Here is a 27,453-nt window from a genome sequence, read left to right as displayed (position 1 = left end):
CAAGCATAGCGGATCGGAATCACACTACCTGCCCTACCGGAGACAGTGGCGGCACCTGACGGTTGACAGTGACAGTAGAACGGAGATCTAGTGGGGAAAACCGGTCGGTGTCGTCACACTCCGCCCGCATGATCCCGCTGCAGGGCGGCATCGCCTTTCACGAGGTGGACGAGAACCTCCGACGGACTGCCGCAAACCGAAGGAAACCGGATTCACAGCGTTGAAGTATGCCCCCCTTTTTTTCTCCAAAATGCTGAGAGAAGCTCTTCGGCAGGAGTTCGCGTTTAGGCGATGTTGTAAAACTGGCTTCAATCACAGTGACGTTTTCTGCGCTTCTTCGAAGCCTAAGCTTGTCAAGGGGAGAATCGATGAAGCTGACTGTGAGCATTGATAGTCTTCATTGTCAGCAAGGACCACGTCAGGGAGCGAAAACGTCGACTTGTTTTGCTGTCCCTGCTTATGCTTCATTTTGTAATAACATGGGCTCAGCTGACCTGTGCACTCTGCGAAACTTCGTTCTTGGAATGTGCTTGTTTTCCCAACGCATTGTTTTGCATCTAGGTACCGGGAAGGGAGCTAACTTACTGCACCTTATTAGTACACCCAATATTTGTGGTGGCTATCGTGGAATTACGCTGTCGGATGATGCTGGATACTGATTTATTAAACTCCACAAGGCTGAACTAACATGCACTTCAACATGTTCAACAAAGAAAACAAAACGAATAAAGGTGGGTGGAAGGGGTGGCGGTGGTCCTGACCTGAACCTTGTTTGCTGCTTTAAATTAAATGTGAAGAGTGAAGTAAGTGGAAAAAAGAAAAAAAAAAACGACAGTGGAACGAGGAAATATGGGGTACTTCCGGCTTAAGTGAGAAAGCACACACAGAAATAGCTGTTCAAGAACACCAACTCCATACACTGCAGCAGCGCCTTCACGACTTTCCGTGTCAAAGAATGATCTGTTTGGCCCGACGAGTAGAGAAAGGAGTTGAGTGTTCAAACGAATACAGCGACACATATGAGGCATTTAGCTTCTTCATATACCCAACAGTCTCATGAAGGGAGGTAATACTCTGAAAAAAGAAGCGCGTAGGCTTTTGTGGCAGGAACACACGCAGGGGATGCAGGAGCGTTGCATCAAAGCAAGAGGAAAGATAGTAGTGCCATACTGGCACGGAAGGGTTAAGAGTTTACCAGAACCAATGAAAAATATGAAGCGAACTGTGGTGAAAGGTCGCGGTGCTATGAGCAGCAACCCCAACTTCATGTCTCCCCACGGGCTGGTAGTTTATTTTTATAAAGAAAGGAGAAGGGCGCCTCTTATTTTTCGACGAATAAAAACCTTTTACCCGTGCAGCCCTAACTTCCTCAGTTGAAAAAAAAAAAAAAAAAAAAAAAAGCTACAGAATTGTGTCAAAATTACGACAAAATATTTGTACTTCTGTCGTAAACGTCAAAATTTTCTGCAGTTCTGTAGTACTTTCCTATAGGTGTGCAGTTCTTTCTGTTGTACCTTTCTGTGGTCTGTAGATCTGTAGTATCTTTATGTCTTAACTACAGGAATTTCTGTCGTCACAAAGGCAAAGGCACGCGACCTCTTATGGGAGGACCACGCAGTTTCGTCGGCGAGGTCATTACCGATGACACCACATTGATCCGGCAGCCCATAAGAGATGACGCGCCCTCTGTCTTGGACGCCTATTACTCGCGACTGTTATGCTGCAGGGATCATGGCCGGCTCTGAATGCCATGCCATAGAGCCTGTAAGTACGGCTTATTTGCGGTTCCCCTGCCTGACCCATTTATCGTTGGTACAGCAACACGTGTTGTCGTCGGTCTCGTCATGCCGTGGGTTTTGCGCCTGAACCTGACCGTATAGTTGCCGACATGGTGGCGCCTGTGCGCGAATGCCTGAAGGTTTCCAAAAGCTCAAGTGTGCGATCCAGCGTCAGCGGAATAGACTGCTGCAAAGTCGCTGCTTCATCTGGCTGTGCAAGAGGAGGCACGCGAAGAAGGGTTTTAGTGATTGCGCTTAATTTAATAATAAAAAAATAAACTGAGAATGAAAACAAAAAACTCTTTGTTGCTTCAATTTATTATATTTTATTGAATAAACTTACTGCTACGCAGGCACGTTCGGATAGCTTCGTAAAAGTGGGATTTTATATTTATGTCGGATGGTCTTCCACATAACTGGGTAGCTTATGACTGTATACCTGTGATTCGCGAGGTTAATATGTCTGAAGTATCGGGGAGGCATGGCATCGGTAGGTGTCATACCGGCGCCTCCTTTGTAACAATCAAGAGCAAAGGAAATGATTGAGTGCCAGTTGAATGATGGTTATGTGGGAAAATATACAGTGGGCTCTAACTGCACGTGTATGCACAGAAACTCGTCTCTCTCAAATTCTTTACCTCGGAATATTGAAAAAAAAAAAAAAAAAACCGTTACCAGCTGCGATTTAATGTTTTATTACCGTGTATGCTAATAGCCGGGAAATTTTTTTTTTTCACACTACATTTCATGGTAAAACTAGTACAGACAAAAGCACACCTCCATGAAAGCTACGTATTTTATTTCTGTTAGGACCAATAACGCATGAAAAAAAAAATTGGAAAGTTTACCTTCCGCAAGAATATTTTTGCTCACTCCGTCTTCCATTTCACCCCACCTGAGTGGATCCTTTGGAGAAAACAATCATAGCAGAGCGCCTTCTTCCATGTTCTCTTCGGCCTTGCGCGAGGTCAGTTATATTTGTGTAACATTCTCTTTTGCTTGATTGTGTTTAGAATAGTAACTCTGTTGATTTATTTCTAATCCAGCGCTGTTTTACGGGACCACCTGCGATGGTGCGCCATTGGGCGATGCAGGCATATACACGTATAAAAAATAAAAGAGGTTGCTTAATCATGACATCGGCGGCTCCAGTGAGCAATTAATCAATCGAGACGGACCCGGACCATCGACCATACACAATGGGGCGTTCTGTGAGCCGTTGCGCACATCAGTCGCTGCGGGGCGCGCAGAGCCGACATTCTCCTACCGGATGCGTGCAGAAACTGGAATCGGCCGGCTATGGCAGCACAGTGTCCGACAAAAGCGCCCGTTCCCGGCGGCCTATTGGGCCTATCACGTATCGCGCGCGCGTTCGCGGCGTGCAGTCACAGAGCACGCGTGGATCCCTTCCCGGAATAAAAGAGACCGTAGTTTTCCATGCACCGACAGCGAGCTGAAAATGGAGAAACGTCGTTTCTAGCTCAGAGAGAACTGTAGCCGGAGTAATGAGTCAGCTGAAACTTCCCCGGATCGGGTATACAGTGACAGCCGACTGGTCGGCGCGACCGAGGATCACTTCTGCACGGAATGCGAAAAAAAAAAAAAAAAAAAAGAAAAGAAAGAAAGAAAGAAGACGAACTACTCTCCGTGCAAAGCAAAGGTCGGTGGAAGGTATTACAGATGTAAGTTCTACGGAAGGCTCGGCGGGCACGCTGCTGCATTTAGTGATTGAAATATGCCTCATTAGGCGCCCATATCAGCGCTGCTTTACCTCCAACTCATGTGTGCGCCACTTACAGCGGGCAATTCGTGGTAACATTGAGCGAGGAAGCCGTGTTCAGCTACACTGGGGCGCCGTCACAACGGGTGGAGATGATCGTAAAAACCTTTAGACGGTGGCGCGCAGTAGCTTTCGAGAAAGCTGCATACGGCTGACCGAAAAAGCAGGCCAACTTACGGTAGGTTGAAACAACGGAGCTTATTAAGCCAGAGCCTGCGAGATATCTAGAGCGCGTCTTAACTCTCTTTTGGCGCACGACATTGCGGCTTTCGCATGTCTACGAGTTCACCTTTCTGGGACGCCCTTTCGTTGTTGTGAGGCAACTGCGAGGTATTTTAAAATATTTTGATGCAAATGTTGATGGGAACGGCCTAATCTGTCGACGTGTTGCGAAATTTTACTTCTTCTGATGATAGCTGTGCGCTTGCACCGAGTAGTTGAAATTGCCATAAAAAAAAAAAAAAAAAAAAAAAAAAACAATCGGGCTGCATTTTTGAAGATAAAAAGTACGGCCAGCTTCCAAATTGATACAAATGGTTTAAGCTCGCAACGCGTAGCAAAATTTTGCTCCTGAAGTTTGTTTTGCGCTCACAACGAGTACTGTCATAGGCTGCGATAGACAGATAATTATTAACACACCGGTCTTAACAAGGCGGTGACAAGTGTCACCTAGCTCGTAATACGTTGAGTGCACAAAAGTTTTAAATTAACTGATTATTCCACCTGCACAGCCCAAAGCTATTCCTCTGACCTTTTCCATCAATTCTCAAGTCGCCTCTTACTTGCTTCTACTGTTTCGGAATTTAGCATGGCATCACTGTCCCGAAATTCCAGCGCTTATCGAGTCTATCCGTCGGCGTCATGAACTGGTGGTTTAAATGCATTATATTCTCTAATGATATATTCAATCGTTCCCCTGGTTTACATGCAGCAGCAGCAAATGTCCTCTAGATGGCGCTAAAAAGCGCCCTCTACGCTTCTGCTGCGTAGTACAAAATTAAAATCCCAGGCGTCTGCTTCCGAACGCATGTAAGGAGTGTGCACCCGAAGCTTTGAGTTGCATTAGCTTACGGATAACAACGAATCTAAACTGTCGAACATGGACTGGTGGGTGAGGTGGTCAGGCATAGCATGAAGTGAACCAGCGGAGTAGCACGAGTAACACAGCGGAGTAACACAGTGTTGATCAGCGCTGCTGAGTTCATCCTTTCGTCTGCTCCAGGCCTCGTGCAGTTGTGCTGCTTCACTGCATACAACTAATCTAAGGTGCTGAAAGCATTTCCAGCGTTGGCACGTTGCGAAAAAGGCGAGAAATAACGGAAGGCCAGTCATTTATACAGCGTGCAGAAATTGGAAGCGAAGTCTCGGCACCCTGCCAGCCGATATCCAAGGGGAGTGTAGTACGAAGTGCTGCTTCGTGAATACGAGAAGTCGCAGCAGGGAGCGCAAATAATCAATGCCAGGCTCAAACAATCCTTCCTCTAGATGTTTTCCACCGGCCGTGTTCGGGCTTCGGTCGATTACTGCATTCCCCTGGAACTGGTCAGTCACGCGCATGATTTCAGGAAATATGTCCAACAACTGAAAAGGGGCACAGGAGGCTGTATCTCTGTCTGCAGAAACGTTTGAATTGCTCCGCAGCTGGTCCATCTGTGTTCGTGGCTAGATTTAGATCTCAGCGAAAACTGGCGAACGACAGTCCCCCGCTTAACCGTATTGCCTTTAAATTGCGTCTGTAATTGTCACTCTTGAGCCAGCGTCATTTGTAGGGGCCGACACTTAATAAAATTCGCCAATTCGGTGTTAAATGAGAGTGATTAAGAGACCTACGGGGTTTCTAAAGTAGCCAGAGCAGAATGGTAAATAACCAGCACCGGCCAGGTCGAACAACAGAGCGCGTGAAGATGGCGGTAAAGCTAATGAAAATCACCTGTTCGGCATTATTTAGAGTAGTGGTTGTGATAGTGAAAGGTTTTATTGCCTACTATAGGACGGGAGAGCATCACAAGGGGTTCTACACACTAGATGACATTCTTAGTCTGGGATCCCATTGGACGATGCCACAGCCCGTGTTCTCGCCACCAAGGCTTTTTGAGCTCGTAGGCCGGAGTTAGGCACTCTAACGGAGCAACCGAGCAGAGTCGCCTCCGAGACCTTCTTAGTGGGGTTGGGGTGAGGGGTAAGAGCAGGATTTCGTTGGCACGCCCACACCATGTGGCAGGTGTCAACTACCTCTAATGCGACCATCCCGTGCGGCTGGGCCGCTAAGTCCCCTCCCCCTTACAGGGGGGTGAGACAGAGCGGCCCAGGCGGTGTGGTCCTTCTCTGTTGGACAATAAAAGTTTTCAACAACAACAACAACAACTACCTCCCCACAGTGTGCGCAGTACCGATTGACCGCGGGGTCAAAGTGCTGCAAGGATGTTGGACAGAGAAAAGTGCTCGCCTGGAGTAGTCTCAGAATTTGCTCGTCAGCGCCACCCACTCCCTCGATAGTGACGGCGAGGACTTTCGCGATAAAAGTGCAGTATATCGAGCAAACTGAAGACGGGTTGTCCCTCCTTTGTCGCAGAATCGATGGAAGCAGCTAAGGTTTTCCCGGCACTGACAGCTCAAGCACGCGGCAGTAGGCACTTCTGCATTTCGTACTGCTCGAAATCATAGTGTCGGCTCGTTGCTAATTAAGCATATGCTCCAGACTGCATCTATTGTTGTTTCGGATTTACCGTGAATTGGTCCTTGCCAAGAAATATCGAAAGTTTTAATTGAATCGCGATTTGCTCTTAACGCCTTTTTTTTTTTGTTCCATGAGGCGCAGTTTTTAACTATATGCAGCTGTTGAATACACTATCTTGAAGGTCGCTTTCTCTTGCAACCATAAATGAACACGCGTGGGGAACTAGTTTACAGCATATATTTCAGCTTTGAGCCGGCGGGACAGTCCAGCATAGCGTGAAGGATGTTTTTTTTTCATCCAGTGCATAGGATTGCCCTTATATATCGTAGCCCAGCTTCGTGCGGTTTTTGTAAGTAAAAACACTAGAGCCGAACATGGGAAGAATTGTTATATTGTTGGTGCAGCTTCCGACGGAGGCAGGTGACGACGCTTCGATAGGGAAGGGTGTACGGCAAGGTCGATGTTCACCGTATTTTTAATGTCTCTGGAATGCACACGACGTGCCTCTTCTTTTTTTTTTTTTTTCCTTTTTTTTTTTTTAAGATGGACTACAACCGGTTCACGACGTTATCCATGAGCCATGACGAGCCTTTTCGCACTCACAAAGGGACAGAACAAAGGCGGACAAAGCCGGTGTAGTACTTCCCATTCAATTTGTTTTACCACCACGAGGCGGCGCCACCGTATGCCTGCAAGACTCCAGACCAAGACTCCTAGAGAAAACAAGTTGGATGCGTGTTGCGTGTCTGAAAATAAACAGCAAAATACCAACAAGCCTACTGAGGGAGGATCAGTTGCTGTATTGATTGCTACGGCGCAGTTATACAATATGTGAAAAAAATTACGTACAAAGACTCCTTTTTAGAGTTTCTCCAAAATTACGAGCATGCGGCTTCCATAGGCCACTGTCCTGTATATGCGACTTCTCCTGTATGGCTTCATACATCTCAAAAAACGCATTTTCTCCTTAAATGACCGTCATTTCACCAAGTTTTAGCGCCAAAAATAATGTCTGTACCAGCAGTTGGCCGATTGTAAGTTAGTTCATCAGCATTAACAGACATTTATCGGCCGAGAAGCCACAGCCAAATGCTAACTCCTTTAATGCCTTTATGTTCCCGCTGCCATGGATGAGTGGTTATGGCGATGGCCTTCAGAACGCAAGGACACGGGTTCGACGCCGGCCGCAGCGGCCGATTCTCGGTGGAGGCGAAAAGTAAGCCGCCTTTCTGCTGCGCGGTGTCAGTGCACGATAAATAACCTCACATGGTAGAGATTTACGGAGATCTTCACTACGGTGTCCCTCAGCGCTCCAGTCGCTTTTAAACGTTAAACCCTATGAACCAAACTAATCCAAATCAAACCAACTTGTTTATGTCCATAAGTTCGGATGCGAAAAGTGGAATTTGAATAGAAAGAGAAATGCTCGTCTTGTAACCAGCGCATTGCCTCCACATGAGCTTTAAAAGCTTACCAATGTAGCGCGGTGGTCCTTTGTGACGTTGCACTGACGGAGGTGTAAATAACAATGAACGAAGTGACAGGCTCCCTTTGAGCGCAGTGATTTCGAGCGTTGTGCGACACACGAGCACAGAGGTCCGCTATAGACTCTCTATACATGACGTGGCCGCAGTACATGTATACGCTGCTCCTTGCCTGCAGTGTAATGGTTCCGGATGTATTGGCGCATTGCACTATTAGTCAGAGCAGACATTCCACTGTTTCTAATAAAAGAACACCTTGAAAGACGGATTTAAGCAGCTCTACGTGACGGCGCTCACCAATGGGTTCATTTGACACGACAAGATGAAAGAGTGAGGCGTGCTGCAGGATCTTGGTGGCCGCTACATGGTTGCTCAGGCTCGTCACGATTAGGGTCTGGTGGCGCCTTACCTGGCGAGATGCGGGCGCTCTGAATTGACCCCACCGGTATTCTTCCCGTGAAATAACGAGGTCGTAACTTTTATCGGCCTGAGAACCATACACAGATTAGTTTGCCCTTGGTCGCTGTCAAGACATTTACAAAGGTAAATGTTAGTAAAATCGGACCAAAGTCAGACTTAACTGAAATCGGGGAAGAGACTGCATTCTTTAGTGCAGCCGACGATATACCACATCCATGACACCAACCTGACGGCGAAGAAGAATGAGAAAACTACCACCGGCTCCTACACAAGGACCACACAGATTAAAGAATGTTATTTTATTTAACGGCAACAGCAGTAGCCATGTCGGAACTGTACAGTGAAGGCGCTCGGATTAAAGCACATGTAAACGTTTTAGAAAAGGATTACAAGAACTTCAAAGCGAAAATAGTTTTGCATATGAGGAGTGCATATGAGAGCTGTCACCCGGGAAAGGTGCCAGGGACGCAGACACACTTCCACAGCATCTATACACTGCGTCTCCGCAGATAAACACTGAGAGCGCAGGACTGGATATAACTGAACACGAAATATTATAGGTATCACGTTTGTAACTGCCAAAATATACTTCATAACATTGCTCAGCTAAGTAACCTTAGGGATGAATTAAAGGCAAAAAATCGGTATGGTTAAAAATCCGCGAACACACTTATATTAATGCTTAACTCTTTGGCCAGACAAACAATTTACATCGAGAATAACAAGGACGGGAGTATGCATACGGCTGGCGCTCAAAGTTTTACAGTGTGCCTCGAATCTTGAGTGCGAACTATGTCACCGACATATCCTCTCAGCCCACACCTTCCGCGATGCATCACAGGTGTGCAGACACCTTTTCTATTTGTCTCATTCTATTTCCTGTCCTCTCAGTACTCGCACCCCATTCGAGATGAAATAGTGGTAAGAGTGTAGTTGTCTTTGATCTGTCTGTTAGCACTCAGCCATGAGACCGATCATCATCATCATCATCATCATCATCATCATCATCATCATCATCATCATCATCATCATCATCATCATCATCAGCCTGATTATACCCACTGCAGGGCGAAGGCCTCTCCCATATTTCTCCACTTAACCCGGTTCTGTGCTAGCTGCATCCACTTGACCCCTGCGAACTTCTTAATCTCATCCGCCCACCTAACTTTCTGCCGCCCCCTGCTACGCTTTCCTTCCCTTGGAATCCAGTTTGTTACCCTCATCGACCATCGGTTATCCTCTCTTCGCACTACATGTCCTGCCCATGTCTATTTCTTCTTCTTAATTTGCACTAGAATGTCGGTAACTTGAGTTATTTCTCTGACCCACTCTGCACGCTTCCTATCTCTTAATGTTACCCCTACCATTTTTCGTTCCATAGCCCTCTGGGTTGTCCTCAACTTAAGTAGAACTCTTGAGACCGATACTTGGAGACAATAACAAAGGAGTTCGGAATGAGGATAAAGACTGCATTAATTCACAGTAAAAAGGATGAATTTCACTACTTATCACGCATTAAAATGTGCCTAAAAAGAAAGAACAAGCCGTGGTTAACTTGTGCGAAAGTCCATGGATGTGATCGAATCCTGGCTAGACCGTTCGGCAGCATGACGTGAAAGTCGTTCGGCGAAACAGGGATGCTGCATTGCACAACCGCTGCGGCTCCTGTTCAAATAGAACCATCGAACTCTCCTATATGCGAAGCAGGCAGCACTTCCCGTTGGTTGCAATAACAAAATGGAACAGCTACACACAACAACGAAAGTGGTGCACAAACAAAACGCGCCTGTTTTTAGCAAGTGGCAGCGCGGCGCGTGTCTTTCCTGAGAATGCGCGCATCTCGAGTCACTCGGGCATCGGTTCTTTGCGCCGCTCTGTTAAGACCGGACCCATGACTCTAGCTGCTCACCAGTGCATTGTCGCGTGGAAAGGCCGCTTACTGCCGGATATCGTGCAGCTTCCAAGAGTTGCGCACGAACTCACGTGAAACACTTAAAAGTAGTGGGCGCAGACTTGACGCCTTGCCGTGGATGCAGGGCTACCGGACGTCTGAGTGCACGTGTTTTCCGCAGAGGGCGCCCACAGTAACAAGATGCAGTGGCACACGTTTTACTAAACCAAGAGACCGGGGCACGGGTGGGGTCTCGAATGAGCGTTCAGCTCCCAGGCGTCGTGCCCACGACTTGGCAGCCTCTCTTTCAAGGACAGGGAGCTCAACGGCTATAGCTTACAAGCGCCCAAACAGCCCGCGCACGAGTTGCGCAGAAGCACTGGTCCACGGAGAGGACGGAAGCGCCGCCAGTTACCGGAACAAAAACACCCGACAGTAATTATCATGCCCCGATCATTTCGTAAACAACTCACGTGACCTGTGCCCCGCACGACACGTAAAATATTTATGCTTGTTCCAGTTAAAGTGGGCATCATCTTTAACGCCAGTTATGTCGTGCAGCAGTAGTATTCTGCGAAGCGTCAGGCAGCCGTACCTCATCTTACTTTTATACATCTTGCTGCGATATCGCATGGGTGTCGTACGTACGCATAACCACCACAACCTAATTTCTTTGCTTAGGATAGGAACTACTAGTGGCAAGAAGCTGATTTCAGTCCCCTGGTAAAACATTACAACCATATATGTCAACATAACCATACTGCTGCGGCTTACGAGCACCGGAGTTCCGGTCGACTGGGCTGCACATTCGCGCGTGGCTCCACTGGAATATAGATTCAATCATGCGTGGACTAAGCGCACAACTTGCTAGATTTAACGGCTGTTCAGGTGCTGATAAATCGGCTGAGCATAAAAAAATATGAACGATCTGGGGAGCCTGACTCTGTTAACCAACGAAATTGCCTCCTTTGCATCGTCTACTACACTCCGGTCATTTTGAACTCGGCGGCATCGTTAACAGAAAAGTGACAAACAAGGGAAATGGTGAAACATTCAGGAATTGGAGCGCCGTATACAAGTGGGTGGCCCATGCTTATCGTCTATGTAGGTTCTCCTCCTCTAAGAATATATAGGTCCTTTCAAATGACGCATATGCATTTTTTTTACGGAATTCACCCGGTGTGGCGCTGAGTAATTTTGGCATTCGACTGTTGACCCCAAGATTGCGGGATTAGGTTTCGCGACCTTGGGACCACCGTGGAGACGAAATGCAAAAATACCTGAGTGCTGCGAGATGTCAGCGCACGTTTAAGAGCAACGGGCGGTCTCAATTAATCCGAAGCATTGCACTACGATATTAACTTAGTTCATGCTGCTTTGAGACATTAAACGCCACTTACCACACAATGCCACCTTTCCAGGGCTACAATCCTCAGTAGATGTGGGTGTCTCGCTCTCTGTTCGCGTTTCATATTTCTTTTTTAGATTCATATCTCAGCTAAGAGGAGAAATAAGCGACAAGAGGTGCACATGCTTCAAGTTGCGCTGTACATATTTTTTATGCCTGAAACGAACTAGCTCAGAAGCATACATACTATTCTTGACTTTATTTGGTTAGCGTTAGTTGCGCCATGGAGATGACTTTAAAGCGCGGATCTCCTTTCTCTTGTTGTACGCGACCATCAGGTTTGCTAAGTTGAGCACCAGCTAGCAACACGACATCCAGCCTGCGTGTGCGCAAGAGGTGACTGAGTACCTTGGCATCCTCGGTGATGGGGACGAGCTTGCCGAGCTGCTCGGAGCCGAGGACATGGCGCGTGCGCGCGTTGCTGGGCCAGGTTTCTTCGATGCGGAGCTGGACGCCCGCTAGCACGGCCGCCTCCTCCTTGGAGCACAGCAGGTCGCCGTTCACCACCAGGTCCCTTAGCTGCGAACAAGAGACGACACGTTGTTGCTCTCGGTTGCGCACAAGATGAAAACCTTCCTTTCGGAACTCAACATTTTCCCTTCAAGCAAACTTGCACAGCTTTCTTGAAACGCAAAAAGTTATAGAAAGAAAGAACAAGGGGATGTATTAGACAACACCCGTCCATATGATCATCAATGAGGGCTGGACGTGAGTCAGTTCTAATCCCATGCCACCATCCTTTTCAGGACTAAATTTCGTTCGCCTTGCTACTTCTTAGCCTACGAGTACGAGCAGAAGCAATTTATCTCAATATATGCTTTAGTCGCGCAAAAACAGGCGCCCCAGAACGCAACGGGGCAAATCGCGTTAGCCCCTGAGGAAGTTCCCGCCTCTTGAGGCTTAGCCGTGCTTTCAACACAGAAAGTGTCTTGTCAGCAGCAACCTTGACATCCTAGGCCAGGGTTGCGGAAAGAGGCGCGAACACTGGCGCGCTAACTGTCGTCCAGGAAAAAGTTGTTCCCATAGTATAGGCCGTCGCGGGACACGGCGCTCCTTGAAGCCGGCCTCATTACGAGGAGCGGGCCTCAACGGGGCACAGGTCCCTGCTGTCAGGCGCAGCTGCGGGCGGGTAATCGCCGGCACGGCAGCAATTAAGAAGGGCCGCCGGACCTCAAATAACACTCGGACCCAACCCACCGACAGAACACCGGCCGCCCCACTGGGAGCTCGGGTTCGCACCTGCGGCACGTCCGAGCGCTGGCATTGACCTTCGCCGTAGTGTGCTCCAATTTGGAGCGGCCCCAGCTGTGCGGCGTTCCTTAATCATCGCCCGGAAAAAAAGCGGCTCTCCTCCTTGTTCGGCTGCCGCACGCCAAATGGGAACAAACGGACTGCGAGCTCGTCGGCTTAGCCTGCCCCTGAGGGGCACGTGAGAACGAAGCGCGTTGGAAGTGGGCCAACGAAAGCGCACCTCCGCCTGTACGCCGCGGCTGAGCTCCGGGCGGCCGGCTCGGGAGTACTGTCACAACAAACACGAGTGGGTACGTTTTTGCCCAAGCTGTATATGGGGTTACTAATTACGACCGGTTAGGCTGCTGTAGTCTGCCGCGATCTCTTGAGCTCCATTAGGTACTTTCGCGGAGATTTAGGTGCCAGTAATCGTGACAAGTAATGGGATTATATTACGCGGCGTTTTTATAAACAGGAAGCTGCAGCACTATCGGAGCATCGTATAAGCTTCTCATGTAACATATTAGGGAAAGCAATCACTGGAGAAGCTTGGCCACCGTCTTTGACACCCGCGCGGTTCGGCTCGCAGTGTGCATAGCAGAAATCAGGTCGTACAAGCCACGCTAGTTTGTTAACGCCGACGAGGCAAATGACGCAATATTCCCAGCAGAGCTAAACAAAGTGTTGCAAAGTGGCACCGGTACAAGAAGAACAAAATACCAACAGCAAACTCCTGCTGGCCGGCAGCTAAGCGCATGTGGCGCCTATAAGCATACATTCCTTCGGTCTGAGGTCAATGGATAGCAATGCAGAATGCGTGACAAGAGGATCACGCGATCCGCTTATTGCACATGCGGCGAATTGGCGAACTGGTGATTCTTGCGCGCAAGCGACCGCGACCGCTTGCGAAAATGCCATGGAGAGGGACACTTCCACGTTTGGCGCTCGCTCGCTGGTCAAAATATGCATCGCGCTAGTGAAGCCAATGAAGACATTAGATTTCCGAGCATAGCTCAGCGCCACTCTATTCAGGGAGCTCTTAGTGTTTCGCGGGGACTGGAAGCGTCGATACGTTATGGACACAACGTGGTACTTATATATCACCATCTACCTGCGATAGAAACAATGGTGGTCAACATTTAAAGTAATTACGACGAGGAAGTTATGCAAACTCCTAGACGGTTTCAAGTATTAGCTCAAGTATTAGCCTTTGAAGGCTCTCCTTCGCATCAAAGTCATTGCTGGAAGCAACGACACCCTATAATAATAGAAATATAAAATTTGCAACAAAAACAATGACCCTTTTCAACAGAACTGACGGCATTTTGCTAAAATTATAGCATCAGACGAAACCTTCGCTCTTGAGATTACTAATTCCGTGTTCGATTTTTCCAAGGTGGAAACATGAAACGGCACATTACAATCGCTGTTTGTAATCACGATACATGCTCAAGGAAATGCGTAGATTTGCCCACCAAAGGAGGATCTCGGGTTTACAATAAAATAAATGTCTACTATCACCAAAAATCAGATAACTGAGGTAAACGTTACTGTAACTTTTGGATAGTATTTGCGTAGACCTCACTTAAATAATTAGCCATGGTTTAGCAGTGTTTAGCAGGGTTTTGCTGTCGGTTTATCTTTGAGAGTTTGGGAAAGTGTTAAACATCTTTAGTTGGCTTGATTTTTGGGAAAAGGAGAGGCGCAGTATCTGTCCCGCTTCTGGGTGGACACGTACAGTTACAATGAATGGCATACGATTGGAGTTATGCCAGCGGTTCGAACCCGTATCGCGAACTAGCCTCCAACTAGAATGGCAGATGGATGATAAATAGGAAGCGAAATGGTATAGACATAATCCTTAACTCTCTACAAAGAAACAGATGCGTCACAAATTTGACACGAAATCACGCGGTGTTTGTTTTTTCGGACCTACAAGTGGTAGCCGATTTTTCCGTAAGTTTTGATTCTCCGGGTTAGTTATTTCGCATTAATAAATCTCAGTGCCTTTGTTGCCTACGCAAGCGAACTGAGGCTATCGAATTGGCGTGCACAGTACGCTGCGACTAATGCCCTCGATTAGGGCATTTCTATCTTCCTTCCGTGTCTACTTCACTGCCTTCCCTCACAACGCACGTAAAGCTGCGACACCACTAGAATAGTGAGAAAGTGTGCTTTTTGCTTTCTTCAAAACCTTTTCCTTTTCTCTTTTTCGCTGCTCGCACTTTATGTGCCCGCCATGAGTGAGATAGTGGAACACCTCTTTTCTTTCTTCGTAACTTATTCCCCATTACACTGGACGCATACGTGTACACCGGTCACGTCTTGTGTCTGGACTTATAATTTCATTTCTGTGCAATGAATAACCGAAATGTGTGAGACAAACCTCACCTTCAGAAGCCTCAAGCGCTACCGTTCTTGCTAAAAAGCTGGACTTTGAAACACGTACACTACTATTGCACCTCTGGGGGCTTGTATTCGTGTTCTCTGAATAGGGATATGTGAACTCGTCGACTGAGCCACCGGCTTTTGCAGTACGCAGTATTTGCATTTCCTCATATACAGTATACTACCAATTTGTCGTCTATAGGTTGACAAACTGTTACAATGTTACATCGTGTTAAAAATGAGCCGATATTTAGCTCCGCTCAAACCGATTAAGACGTGCGAAAGCACTGTTTGGCATGGTTTTGCTCGGCGATTTAGCATTGAGAAACTGACACAGCGCGCTGTCGCTGATCGTAAATGTCCCTATGTATTGGAAATTATTCCGTAGCCCTCCACTACAGCATCTCTTTCACTCCCACCTAATTCCCTTCCGCTACGGCATGACCCAGGTGTCCAGCGAGAAGTGTTGAAGATACTGCGCCTTTCCTTTCCTATCCACTAATTTGCAATTTATGCATATATGAAGAAAATATCATAATAGTAAGGTTGAAAGTTGGGCGAGTTGAATTTTATTCATATTGAAGGTAGCGCAAAAAACGAGGACCAAGGAAGTAGTTGTTTCCTTCTACTCCTTGGTCCTCGTTTTTTGCGCTACCTTCAATATGCATAAACTATAGTTTACAAGCCGCCCGTGTCAGTGCCCATTATTGAACCACAGGTGGTTGAAATTTCTGGAGCTCTCCACTACGGAATCTCTTATAGCCTGAGTCACTTTGGGACGTTAAACCCCATAAATAAACTTACTAAACTAAATACATTGGCAGAGAAAACTCTATAAACTAAACTAATTAAAGTAAAAAAAATATTTGCTGGGGTTATCTCCATTAAACAGAATACAGTGCGAAAACACGGGCTTTCTTTTCGTGTTGTTTTAACTCGATGTAACTGCTGTCTTTGTACAAACTTTCAATGGTTGTGAAATCGGTGCGCTGCAGTTTCAGCTGTAAATGGCGGATGTTTAACAGTGACCTCTGCAGTCAGCTCTGGTGCAACGGCGCGCTTGATCGCGGAGGCCATGAGTTGTAAGTTGTCACCCTACTTGTGTCGAGGTGTGGGAACCGCTCCGTGAAATGACTGAGCTTTTGCCTTACTTAAACCTGGTTATAACGAGCGAAAGCATCCGCCTTGGTGGCCCGGTGGTTAAGATGCTCGGGTACTGAACCCGCGTGCCCAGGTTCAAATCCGCTGCGTTTATTTATTTTTCTTTGTGTGTGTGAAAGAACTGCAAGAGGTCATTGGTCAATCATAGGCTCCATCACTCTCTATTTTGACTGGCGAACTTGAAAGACCCATCTGGGAGGAGGAGAAGGAGGAAAACTTTAGTGAGGAAGAGGTTTTAGGCATGGGCTGGGGAGACGTTCCCTTTCCCGCGGTGGGTTCCTCTTCTAAGCCGGACGCCAGGTGGCAGACCGATATGTTGTCGTTCGGCGACCTCTTCAGTTCGCTCTGTGACTATGAGCTGAACCTGATCTGAGCTGAGCAGCGGGGCTTCCCTCTGCGATCGGGTAGAGAGCTTCAGACTCTCCGGCAGCTTGTCTTGATTACATGAATATAAGATGCGTGGTATGTCGGCCCTTTGCTGATACTCTATACTGGACTTCGTTTGAATTACCCGAGCGAGGCCATGTGGTTGTGACCTCAGAAAACAGCTTAGGCAATCAGCAAACAGCTTAGACAAGATTCTTGGTCGGTGGTGGTGAGAGTACGAGTGCACTAATAATATGTCGCCGTTAAAACGTTTCGCAGTACGTCCTTCATTCACTATACACATCTCACTTCATACGCAAAAGCCAACAAGCCTCTTACGCGATAAGAAACCTAAGTACAATACAGACCCATTCGATCATTTGCTTAACAGGCTTCGGCTGATCCCACCAGATGAAATAAGCGAGAAAAAAAACTCCCCATCACACTAGACTGCATCGGACAAGCTGCCAGGACTCTCCGGTACCGGGATTACATGTGCGGCACACAAGTAATCCGGGTACGCTGTACGGTTTCTGTGCGCCTTTCTTTCCCTCTAGCGCTTGAGAGCCAGCACGCCAGCGACGTCTTTATCGTCTTAGCGTCAGGGTATCACCTCGGCGACAGCGGCTCCGCGTGCTCACTTCTCGCGTGACAGCGAGCGCCGCGCAGCGGATGCAGTGGTAGGGTTGCCGCTGAGCCACTCACCGCCGGCTCGGCAGTGGCGACGTCGCGTTGGCAGAGAAAGAAAAAGCGCGGGACGTCGGCCGATTACGGCCCCAGAGGCGCGCACCGGGCGCGAACGGGGCCGCGTGCGACACGCGAACGTGCGCATGTACACCGCGGATGGGCAATGAGCCGTGCCTAGCAGCGCGCCTGGGTCCGCCTAACAATAGGCTTCCGGAGAAGGGAACTCCGCTCGGCCGGTGGGAAAAGCCGCGGCAGCAGCTGGCCCTCCGCCGCGGACGTCGGCACGGGGCCAGATCGATCAAGGTGGCCCAGCTGATGGCTGCTGCTTCGACGGACGAGGGGGGAGGTGTGTGACGAGTAGTCCTGTTTGGCATTACCAAAGGCACCTAGCATTACTGCACGAGAAGACGAGCATATACACATGGCGCGATGCTTGTCGATCGGTGGGGCAACCAAAGCCAGCACAAACGGTCGCCAACGGCCTCAAGAAGCATGCTGCGAGGACGAAAAATCGTAATATTACGGGCTTTAGTGAAGCACGCTGAAATGGTTTCTAAGCGCGCGTTTACTTGGTGAAATACCATTGAGCACCTAATATACGGTTTTGCTGTGCGCGTAAGTGCGCAATACTGAAGCTAAATACACATTCTTGCACTAAAAAGTGCCACATTCTAAGCTTAGAAACACAGAATAACATAGCATCAAAAAAAAAAAAAAAAAAAGCAACGGGGTTACCGGAGGTGTTGATAAGAATGATGACGGACCGATGAGTTGTGCCTCGCCGTGGTAGTGTAGTGGTTAGTGCGCTGGACTACTGTGCCCGAAGATGCGGGATCAAATCCCGGCCACGGCGGCCGCTTTTCGATAGAGGCTAAAAGCAAGGCGCCCGTGTGCTGTGCGATGTCAGTGCACGTTAATGAACACCAGGTGGTCAAAATTTCCGGAATCCTTCACTACGGCATCCGTCATAGCCTGAGTCGCTTTGGGACGTTAAACCCTATAAACCAAACCGCAAGCCAAAACAAATGATGAGTTATGTGTGACTCCGGGGCAAGGAGCTTACGGGTGCGAAGTCTTCGTCCCATTTGACAAAGGTAACTAATAAATGCGGTCGTGGTCGTGCAGTCGGCAGCGAATTGTAGGCCGTGCTGGCGAACGTCACGTCGCCGGCGCTGGTACCGCGGGTCGCTGCAGGCCCCTCAAGCAGGTGCAACATCCTATTCACTGGCTGATTCAAGTGGCCGACTGCTCTACATCGAGCAGCGCAAACAGAACGAACTCGGGAAGTATGACGTCCGACGTACTGCGTGAGCTTTCACTGGCGCCGGGTGGTCCACAGAGTTGGTAAACGAAGCTGAGTTGGTTACGCCGCCCCTAGTTCGAATACTCGCTCGGGGCCGAAGCACTGCTTTCTGCTTCATATCATTTCAAGAACCCCCCCCCCCCCCCCCCTCCCCTCCGCTCATCGTCCAGTTCGCCGTCTCGTTTGGATTCAAGTTCGCCGTGGTTGCTGGATGATGGCTAGTTTAATTTGCTTAAAATGGGAGCTAAAGGACTTCACGTTTGTAGGCGCAACAATAATGAGCGTGAAAATCAAATATTTAAAAGCACTGATGGGCTCTCATTATCTTGATATTGAGCAATACCTACTGTACTTAGCTGCGTCCTTCTCTTTTCTCGGAAAGTAGTCTTTCAAGGAGCTATTATAGGAGGCCGCCTTGTTGTTCCTTTTCTTTTTTTCTTGCAATAAATATCGGTTTTACGGTAAGCTAGAACGACTCCTTATTTACGAGGAAGCCATTGCCAGAACCGTGTGTTTTCTGTCATGTTGTCGTAGCAGTCGTGCCCGTTCTACGAGTTTTTGCTCCTGTGGTGCTATGGCATGCACGAATTTCTACCCCCCATGCTTCCTTTATTATTTCGACTTTATGTGCAGAAGGCTCACGAGAGAGACTCTTTTAACATCACACTGCAGCATGTAGCATCATTCTCCCAGTAAAGAGTAAGAAAATACCTCCACGTTTAGTCCATAAAGGGGACTTTAAAAATCCGAACAAAGATTGGGTCACACCTGTGAGGACTTTCAGGCATGTCTGAATAATAAGAACAATAGTTGAGCTCTTCTCGACTTCATTGTACAGTGTGCTTGTAGCACGTTTACTGATAATACAGCTGGCACTTTGGAGTGTTGAAGCCTCATCGGGCTTCAACACTCATGTGTCATACTTTTAGGAGAGTTCAGATGTCACGAAGGCTTCAGCAAAACTGTTGGGAAACCAACTACGTCACCAACAGGTTCATTAAAAAAAAAAAAGTCGTTCTCGCTGCTCATAAACCGTAGTAATAATGCACGACAGTGTGGGTGGAATAAGAGTTCAGGCTGAGTTCCGAAATGAACAACGGTGCAAGTAATCAGGTGGGCGAGGTGGTCACGTGCGAGTTTGAACATGCCACACGGCTGTACACGCCGGATGCAGCACACGGGCAACACATGGAAACAAGTGGAGAATAGACGCAGAGTATTTCCGCAAGCACTGATGGAAATACGAAGAGTTTTTTGCTGTTGTACCGGTTGTCCGTCGCAGCGTTTTAACGAAATTTCCTTTATTTTTCGACTACTTGGAGGGATCTGAACAGTAGCCAAGTGTTCGGACTTGCTGCACAAACAAAGAAACCAATTGTGTTTCGAGTTGATTAAGATTCGGTGGTTGCCGTTTGTGTGATTTAACGTTCTTATACGGGGTTCAAGGCTAAAGGTTCGGCTTATATGCAAATAAAAAACTTTTCATGGTCTTAGTAAAGTCTGTATTCGAGTCTTTGCACTGTTTTATGAGGCCTATAAATTTATTTCACTTTGCAACATTCCACATGTAAAAGTTGCATCGGTACTCTTAGATTTCCCTGTGCGCACTATCGTGAAGAAAGCAAACCGCCTCTGACCGAGTTGCCTTTGATACAAGAAAACCTTGAGTCTAAAGTTAACGTTTCACCTGCAGATCAACCAGGGAGCGAACAGCCCGGCTAACTGATGGTTGAAAAAAAAAAAAAAAAAAAGCTACAAAATTGGTAATTTTACTACAATGCTATCGATGATAGTATTACTTTAACTTCTGTAAGATTTGTGAGCGTGGCATTGATTACGTTTATGAAATGCAATACAATTTTTATTGTGCAAAAATTACAACATACAGATAGAAGGCCTGTTAAAGCCTTACAGCGCTTGACTGTGGCAATGCCTGGCAGTAAGGTTGCAGAAAACTGCACAAACCTTTGAGCAGAAAAAGTAAAACAAAAATATTTTAAACAGTTGAAGCTCTGATTGTTTGCTTAACCGTAACTTAAATCACATAGGCCGCATTGACATTAACCGCTAGCGGAACGAGTAGAGTACAGCGAGTAGTGATAAAGGTGCTCGATGTTCCCGCACGCGACTGAAGTAAGGTGTGTGACGAGACGAAATGCGGAGTTAATAAAGTCAGATGCGCTGTTTACTCGTTCAGCCTCGGTTCGGAGGTACGCAGGCACGCGAAATTCAGCATAATGCTGCGAGTGCAATAATTTTTTTCTCGTCGTAATTATCAGTACCGTTAAAATATATGGATGTAATAGCCAACCTAAATCGAATGGTTTAGGGTGGCTATCACGAAATCCATAGGCGGTGGTTTCGGATTCCCACGGCTGAAATTGGTTGTTTTTCTTCTACCTTCTAATCATTTATCTTTATGATTAAATTACTAATTCGCATTGACGAACACACACACACACACACACACACACACACACACACACACACACACACACACACACACACACACACACACACACACACACACACACACACACACACACACACACACACACACACACACACACACACACACACACACACACACACACACACACACACACACACACACACACACACACACACACACACACACACACACACACACACACACACACACACACACACACACACACACACGCACACAAAACAAAAAAAAACACTATGCTTTCCTTGGTGCCAGTCGTCGTTGGCTGGCTTCGTATGCGAGTGTGTGTAGACATATATATATATATTTAACCGAACGGGCGTGTCCGAAGAAGTTCTATGTTCGCTGCAAGGATAACTTTTAAGCGCACTCCATGCGTGTTCCTAAATTGGGACCAGAACGAAGTGGTGTTGACTCCGATGCGAAAACAAGTGCTCAATCCTTTTTTTCCCAAGACCACGGTATCTTATTGGAAACTAGAGTAGCACAGCTAAGGTGGGAGGCTTAATTTCGCACTTGCCGAAGGTTAATATTGAGAAAATATCAGGGACCTCAGAAACCTGAAATTTAATTCTGCAGAAGTTTCCACGCGAAGCGGGAAAACAATCTTTCGTCGACATCGTAAATGCTAAACATTTGGCCGCTCTCGTCCCGCATATTTCAATCGTCCTTCAAACATGAACAAATGCAACCCTTTTGTTCGGTGTCATGCGACTTTATATGCACTGGTGTTTCTTTTTTTTCTTTCCTCTCCGAGTGGGCCAAGGTTTTTAGGTCAGAAAACACGGTGGCAGCCCGTAGCGGCTCGCTCGGGCACTCGTCGGTCAACAGGTGGAAATTAAATTGCACCCGAAGCCAATGCTCGCCCTTCGTTACACGCTTATTGGAGTTTAATGAACGGACGACTCCGCTGACTTTTGTTCGCTCGGCGAGCAAGGCACTCTCTTGAGGCGCAGAATCAAGAACGCCTGCCCGGCTGGAAATAGCCGCGCGGAGCAGACCTCTAAAGTTCCTCCTCCCACGGGCTCCTGCCAATCTTCTCTCGAGAAAAGACACCCCACGGAGTCAATATTGTCGCAGTCACGGCTGCAGCCTCTGCCGCAGTTCTCCCGCTTCTTGTCTGGCTTTCAAGGAGAGCGTGTTTGACTCGCCCACTTCTCTTTTTTCTTATGCGGCCTAACCTTTCCGGGCCCTTTCGAGCCCAATTTAACCAATTGTCTATGTTATTTTTTTAGCGCTGCACAGGTATTCGCGAGGAATTCTTTAAAACTTGGACGTTAGTGTTCTCTTTTCTTGGTTCCATCGTCTTGTAGTTTCTTGCATGCGTACGAACCCCGTGCTCCCTGGTCCTATCAACGCCATGTTTCACGCACATCTCGTTATCTCTGGACGTGTTCTTTCAACTTTTATTAAACCAACTGCTTTAAATTTGACCGAGCGGGCACCATGTCACTTAACGTGTAGTCTTTAATGTGCTAGAGGCCCTGGTTGAAAGCAAACTGAAACAGCAGAAGCGCAGACAACGGTGACATCGGAAGACGTAAACCTTGACATATAGCAGAGGTGAAGTGAACTGAACGAGCTCTGCGGCGACGACGGGTTTGCGTCCGATTCAGCAAAAATCAGAAAGACGGCGAATATACGGCAATGTGATCCAAGTTGCTGAGCAGTAATGTGCAGTCTTTTTCAACATTTTCCTTGGCTAGGGTTTTTCGTCATCGAGAACGTTCTTGCGGGCTAGTCGGTGCATAAATTTGCCGGAAGGTTAGCGCAAGAAAACAGGGACAACAGAGAGATTGAAAACAGAACACAAAGCTACTAACAACTGAGCTTTTGTTGCGAGAAACACCCGCTTAAATAAAGCGGATTTTCCCAAGAACAAGAGGAAATGCAGCATGAATGCCTATCATATCACCTGGTTACCTCCGCTGCCTACGGTGAAATTGCCATTTCTAGTTACCCTGATTAAGAAACGACCGTCTTTATCTGTCCGAGAAACGGAAGAGGTATTCCTCCCAAGTTGGGAACAAGCCTTGCTCAAAACTGCCGTAGAGCGGCAGTTTGGGCGAGTTGGTTGCGCATTATCTTATAAAACAGTGCATGAACACGGGACTATAAGCGCAGGACTGCATCCATAGCATTCCCGTCAGCCTTTGCGCGTGCCACCAAATAATAGACAGGATTTTCGTTCCAGCCCCTAAGAGCTTTGCACTGTCACAAGTTCTGCTGGAACTTCACTACACGGTACACCAGCAGTAAATTAGGTGTCCTGGAAATGTTCGGAAATAACTTGATGCAGAAATGCACAGCATAAGATGCCTGACAAGAAACTAAAAAAAAAAAAAATCAAAATACGAAATTTTGGCCAGTGGCCATCTATGCAACTGAAGTGAAGTTGAACGCAATCGTATTTAATACTTGTTTTTCGATTAGGTTAGGCTGGATTAAGTTTCAAAGCACTGTAGTATAACAAAAGACGACGCAAGACAATAAAGGAACACTATATGGCCGCTCATGGTGTTCCTCTCTTTTCTTGTGTCCTGGTATTTTGTTGCGCGCTAGACGTCTGTGAAGCTATGAACCAAAAAGCACAAAAAGCCACCCTACTGCATTATGTATCGTTATCCGGGATAGAAAAGTTTTCTCTCCGCGCTTCTTGCTTTTTGAATTATCTGCGACGAGCAAGCCGCTGAATCCCTCTGGTATAACTGCACATTTTGCAAAAGAGTAGTACCAAGCGCACAGTTCCGACCCCCAAGCAACTGGACTGCTGAAGTGATATGCGTTGGTGTGGATATCTAGGGACGATTACGCAAGCGCACTGGCGGCATTCATTCTGAAGCAGGTTGGAAGCGAGAGCTGCAGCGCATGGCTCGTGGCGTACCAGTGCTTCCGCTGATGCGCTGCTGCGTTCTTTCCCGAGCGATAAAAAACGCATACTAAACGCAAGCTCGCCGAAGCAACAAAAGAAGTGACGGGGCAAAGTGCCAAGCGGCTATCGTAGACAGAACGGTGCGGTCGTCGCCGGGATCGTCAAGAAAAGGAGCAGCGTGCTGTTGGTCGCAGAAAACTCTGCTAGCGCGCTACACCGTCACCTCGCCAGTGATTCGCCCACATTCTCCCTATAGCTGACGGCCGCCGCCGTGCCCAGAACGCGGGATGCGTCGGCCCACACGACGACCCGGAAATTGTTCCCGCAAGCGCAGGAACGACTTCGCCAAAACGCGCGCTTGCGCGCAGGCGGCGCCGAGGAGCGCGCGGTCTGCCGCTTGCCCGCTGCCCCCGGAACCACTTTCGCGGGTCGCCGGAAGAACTCGGTCGCGGACGGTGCACCCGCCGAGGGGCCGGCTTTCGCCGGGCACCGTGCGACAACAGGAAGGACAGGGCGCTCTTGAAGGCCCCATTATCGCGCGCCAGCGCGAAGGCGTGTCGCGTTTGTCGACGGCCCGTCGATGCAATCATGCCCCCTCCCGGTGAAGGGCGTCAGGCAGCCCGCTCTGACATGCTGCAGCCGGTGTTTTTTTTTTTTTTTTTTTTTTTGTTACATCCGGGGCCCCGCAAGTTGTGGTAATTAACGACGGGGTAGTTTCACTCGTGGAGAATTTACGGCCCGCAGGAACAGGTCGCAGAAGACGACTGAATGGAGGCGGATTAGCGAATGCGGACTGGGGTGATTTCTGCGTGGAACCTCCGCATACTGAATCTATCCGGAGCGTATCTAGCATGCGATCCGAGCGTGCTGAGCGACGCACAGAGCGAGTCAGGTGTGTGGTTCTCGCACTTAACACTTTGTCTTCGGTTCATAATCGCCTAGTTCCCACTCCAACTATTCGGCTTAGCCGTTTTCTAAACGCTATATCGTTGTACGGTGAGTGTAACTCTGGCACAGTGATGCAACTCACCGGGTGTCCCGCATAATTGAACCATCTCGCCCTGAACGCACTACAGCCCATCGTGGCGGGTCTCATGCAGTTGCCTTCCGCAACGCTGGTTCATCGACAGCATAGACGAGCAAGATATCGACGCGATTCCTAGCAGCAGCAGCAGAGCTCGAACGAGGAACGGAGCTCGAGATTTCCCGCACAACTCGTACGCGCGCTTGTACAGCGCTGCCCGTGATCGCGCTTTCGAAAGAGGTCGATCGAAGAGACAAGGCGATCGACGGCGGCTCCTTGCGCGCGCAAGGAAAAAAAAAAAAGTAAATTGGGTGCCCGCTCAAAAGTCTTTGCAAGTCTTTCCAGGGACCCAAGCTAATTACGTTTTCGCTCCCGCGGCCAGGGGCCAGGCCGAAGAAGAGGGGTATATGGCCCGAGCAAACATGCCACGGGGCCTCCGAACGCGGAGGCGACAACTCGGGAACGCTAATTTCCGCGAGTCAACAGGCCCGCGCTCCCATCTTGATTTTGCCGAGTCACGCCCGCACACAGCTGCTCCCGAAAAGCGAGTCCCGCTGATGATGGTTCGGTGAGCCATGAGGTGCTGCTCGTCTCAGCAACGGGCTCGCGTGGTCCTACTGTTCTTGCGTAGACCGGTAGTTGAGCGAAACAAGGTTTTTCCGAAATCGCCAAAGTGCGGCAAAAACCAGAAATTTCGACGGGACCGGAGCATTTGCCTAGATATCAAAAGTCAACAGCGCATCGCTGAATTTTATGGGCCAATTTCAGGAGCCTCGATCCATGAGCTGCAATTTGCCATTTTATTTGGGCGGACGTCAACATAACGGTAGCATCCGACGAAAGCAGCAAGCGGCCAGTCGCAGAGGTGATAAGATAGCGGAGTGGCTACTCGCCGCACGCACTGGCTAACTACTGGCTGCGTCGGGCTGCTAGTGCTGAGGGGCGGTCAATAATGGGCCAATGATCCGTTCGCTTTACATGGGCAATTAAAAGGCGCGGCCTCGTCACCCAGCCAGTGCTAGAGGGCAAACTGATGCGAGATAGAAAATGGAAGTTCATGGTATAAGGAAGGCCCCAGGAAACCAAAAGACCAAACCCGGCTACAAGACTTGAGTCATCATGGCCGTTCTTGACTGGGGCTTGCGCTACCCTCAGCACTTGCATTGTCGTCCTGAAATATGTCTTGGAGTTGGTCTGCTAGACATATTCCTGTAGCTAATCTGTAGGCCTGTTAGAATGTTTTATGACGTGTTTCTCAAGGTTTATGTCAAAAATGTGTTAACTCAATCTAGCGATCTGCACGCAGGCATTAGAGCGTATACGGGCTTTAGGAATCACTTAGACAATTCAACTGCAGAAATTTATTTTGGAATAAAGTGTTACAAGAGCGCCTCAGTGGAAAAGAAGCCCGTCTCACTTCTGCTGCCGTAATAGGGCGCAGTTGAGTACAGAAAGGCTAGTATTACGGGTAAGTAGAAAGGTGTCGACTAGAAGCCACCCTAGTCGCGCCAACGTTAATGCTTTCGCATTCTCCCTGTGCAGTTTCTGCAGTGATCTCTGAGCTTTTAGTGTTAAGTCTGTGGGTACCCTAACAAAGTAAATTGCTTTTGTTCGTATTTAAAACTGCAAACAACTTTTACGGTCACGTTTTTTTACAGAAAGATCGCTAACCTTCTAGTGCATAGCTGGGCCGATAGTAGAGCTAGTTCGACATTTTTCCTCGATCAGTGTCGTGGACGACAACGTGACCGCACAAACCCCATAAGTTCGTCCTTTGTGTCGTTCTTAACCTTACAGCAGCACTGACGATATTTAATAACTAGCGACCTACGTGTCACCGTCAAGTGAGCATGAACGGTGTGTAATGTGTGAAGTAATTTTCGTCCCTTAGTGTGCCTCTCGGTTCTTTTGAAACTTCAGAAACTTCTGATGCGCGTATTCGGTTCTCCGTTCGAACGTCTGTGCAGTTACGCTTGTTTATTGCCCACATATTATTCTGCTGATTAGAGTGATGCATGGTGCCGAAAATATAGTACGAATACGTCAAAAACGTATCTGCTGTAATTCTGTAAACGACGGTGCTTGCGTATCAGTCCCCCTGCGCTTTATAGGCCTCGTAGTTTTAAAGTGCAACGGCTTAATCGTATTGACAAGGTGGGCGTACATATCAGCCGTTTCCACAGCGCCGTTAACGATATTAAGCTGGATCAAGTGTTTTTGAAGCCAATTGTTATTGAGAAAACGTTGTCGTCTGCGACGATTCTTGCCTGCCAGGTTTAAATACTCTCGTTCGTATACCTGTTAAGCAGGTCAGTGTGAGCTTTCCCGCCTGCCTTCATCGGTTTTCACTGTGGAAGCATAGGGTTCTGCCAGGCTGAAAGCAAGGATGGTACTGGTATTGGTGGCATCTTGAGCCCTGTAATAATAATAGTCTGCACTTGTTCTTTACTTTGTGCTTTTCTTTGCGCTGTGCGCTGTGCACTGGCGAACGCAGACATTCTGAAGGGTGCTAGC

At 48.0% G+C, this 27,453-nt stretch overlaps 1 protein-coding gene across 1 annotated transcript in view; it reads right to left on the bottom strand.

Moving 5' to 3' along the window:
* Nucleotides 1-27,453, bottom strand: part of LOC146206435 (uncharacterized) — a 422,112-nt gene that overhangs the window by 96,033 nt on the left and 298,626 nt on the right. The window contains exon 16 of the mRNA XM_084591099.1: nucleotides 11,787-11,957. Coding sequence (XP_084447225.1) covers nucleotides 11,787-11,957 — 171 coding nt within the window. The remainder of the gene's footprint in view (nucleotides 1-11,786; nucleotides 11,958-27,453) is intronic.

This window comes from Amblyomma maculatum, chromosome 1 (genome assembly GCF_055883805.1).
Source record: "Amblyomma maculatum isolate TAMU_Amacu chromosome 1, ASM5588380v1, whole genome shotgun sequence".
NCBI classification, from domain to species: domain Eukaryota; kingdom Metazoa; phylum Arthropoda; class Arachnida; order Ixodida; family Ixodidae; genus Amblyomma; species Amblyomma maculatum.
The sequence above is the reverse complement of the archived record's forward strand: the minus strand, read 5'-3'. Positions and strand labels throughout refer to the sequence as shown.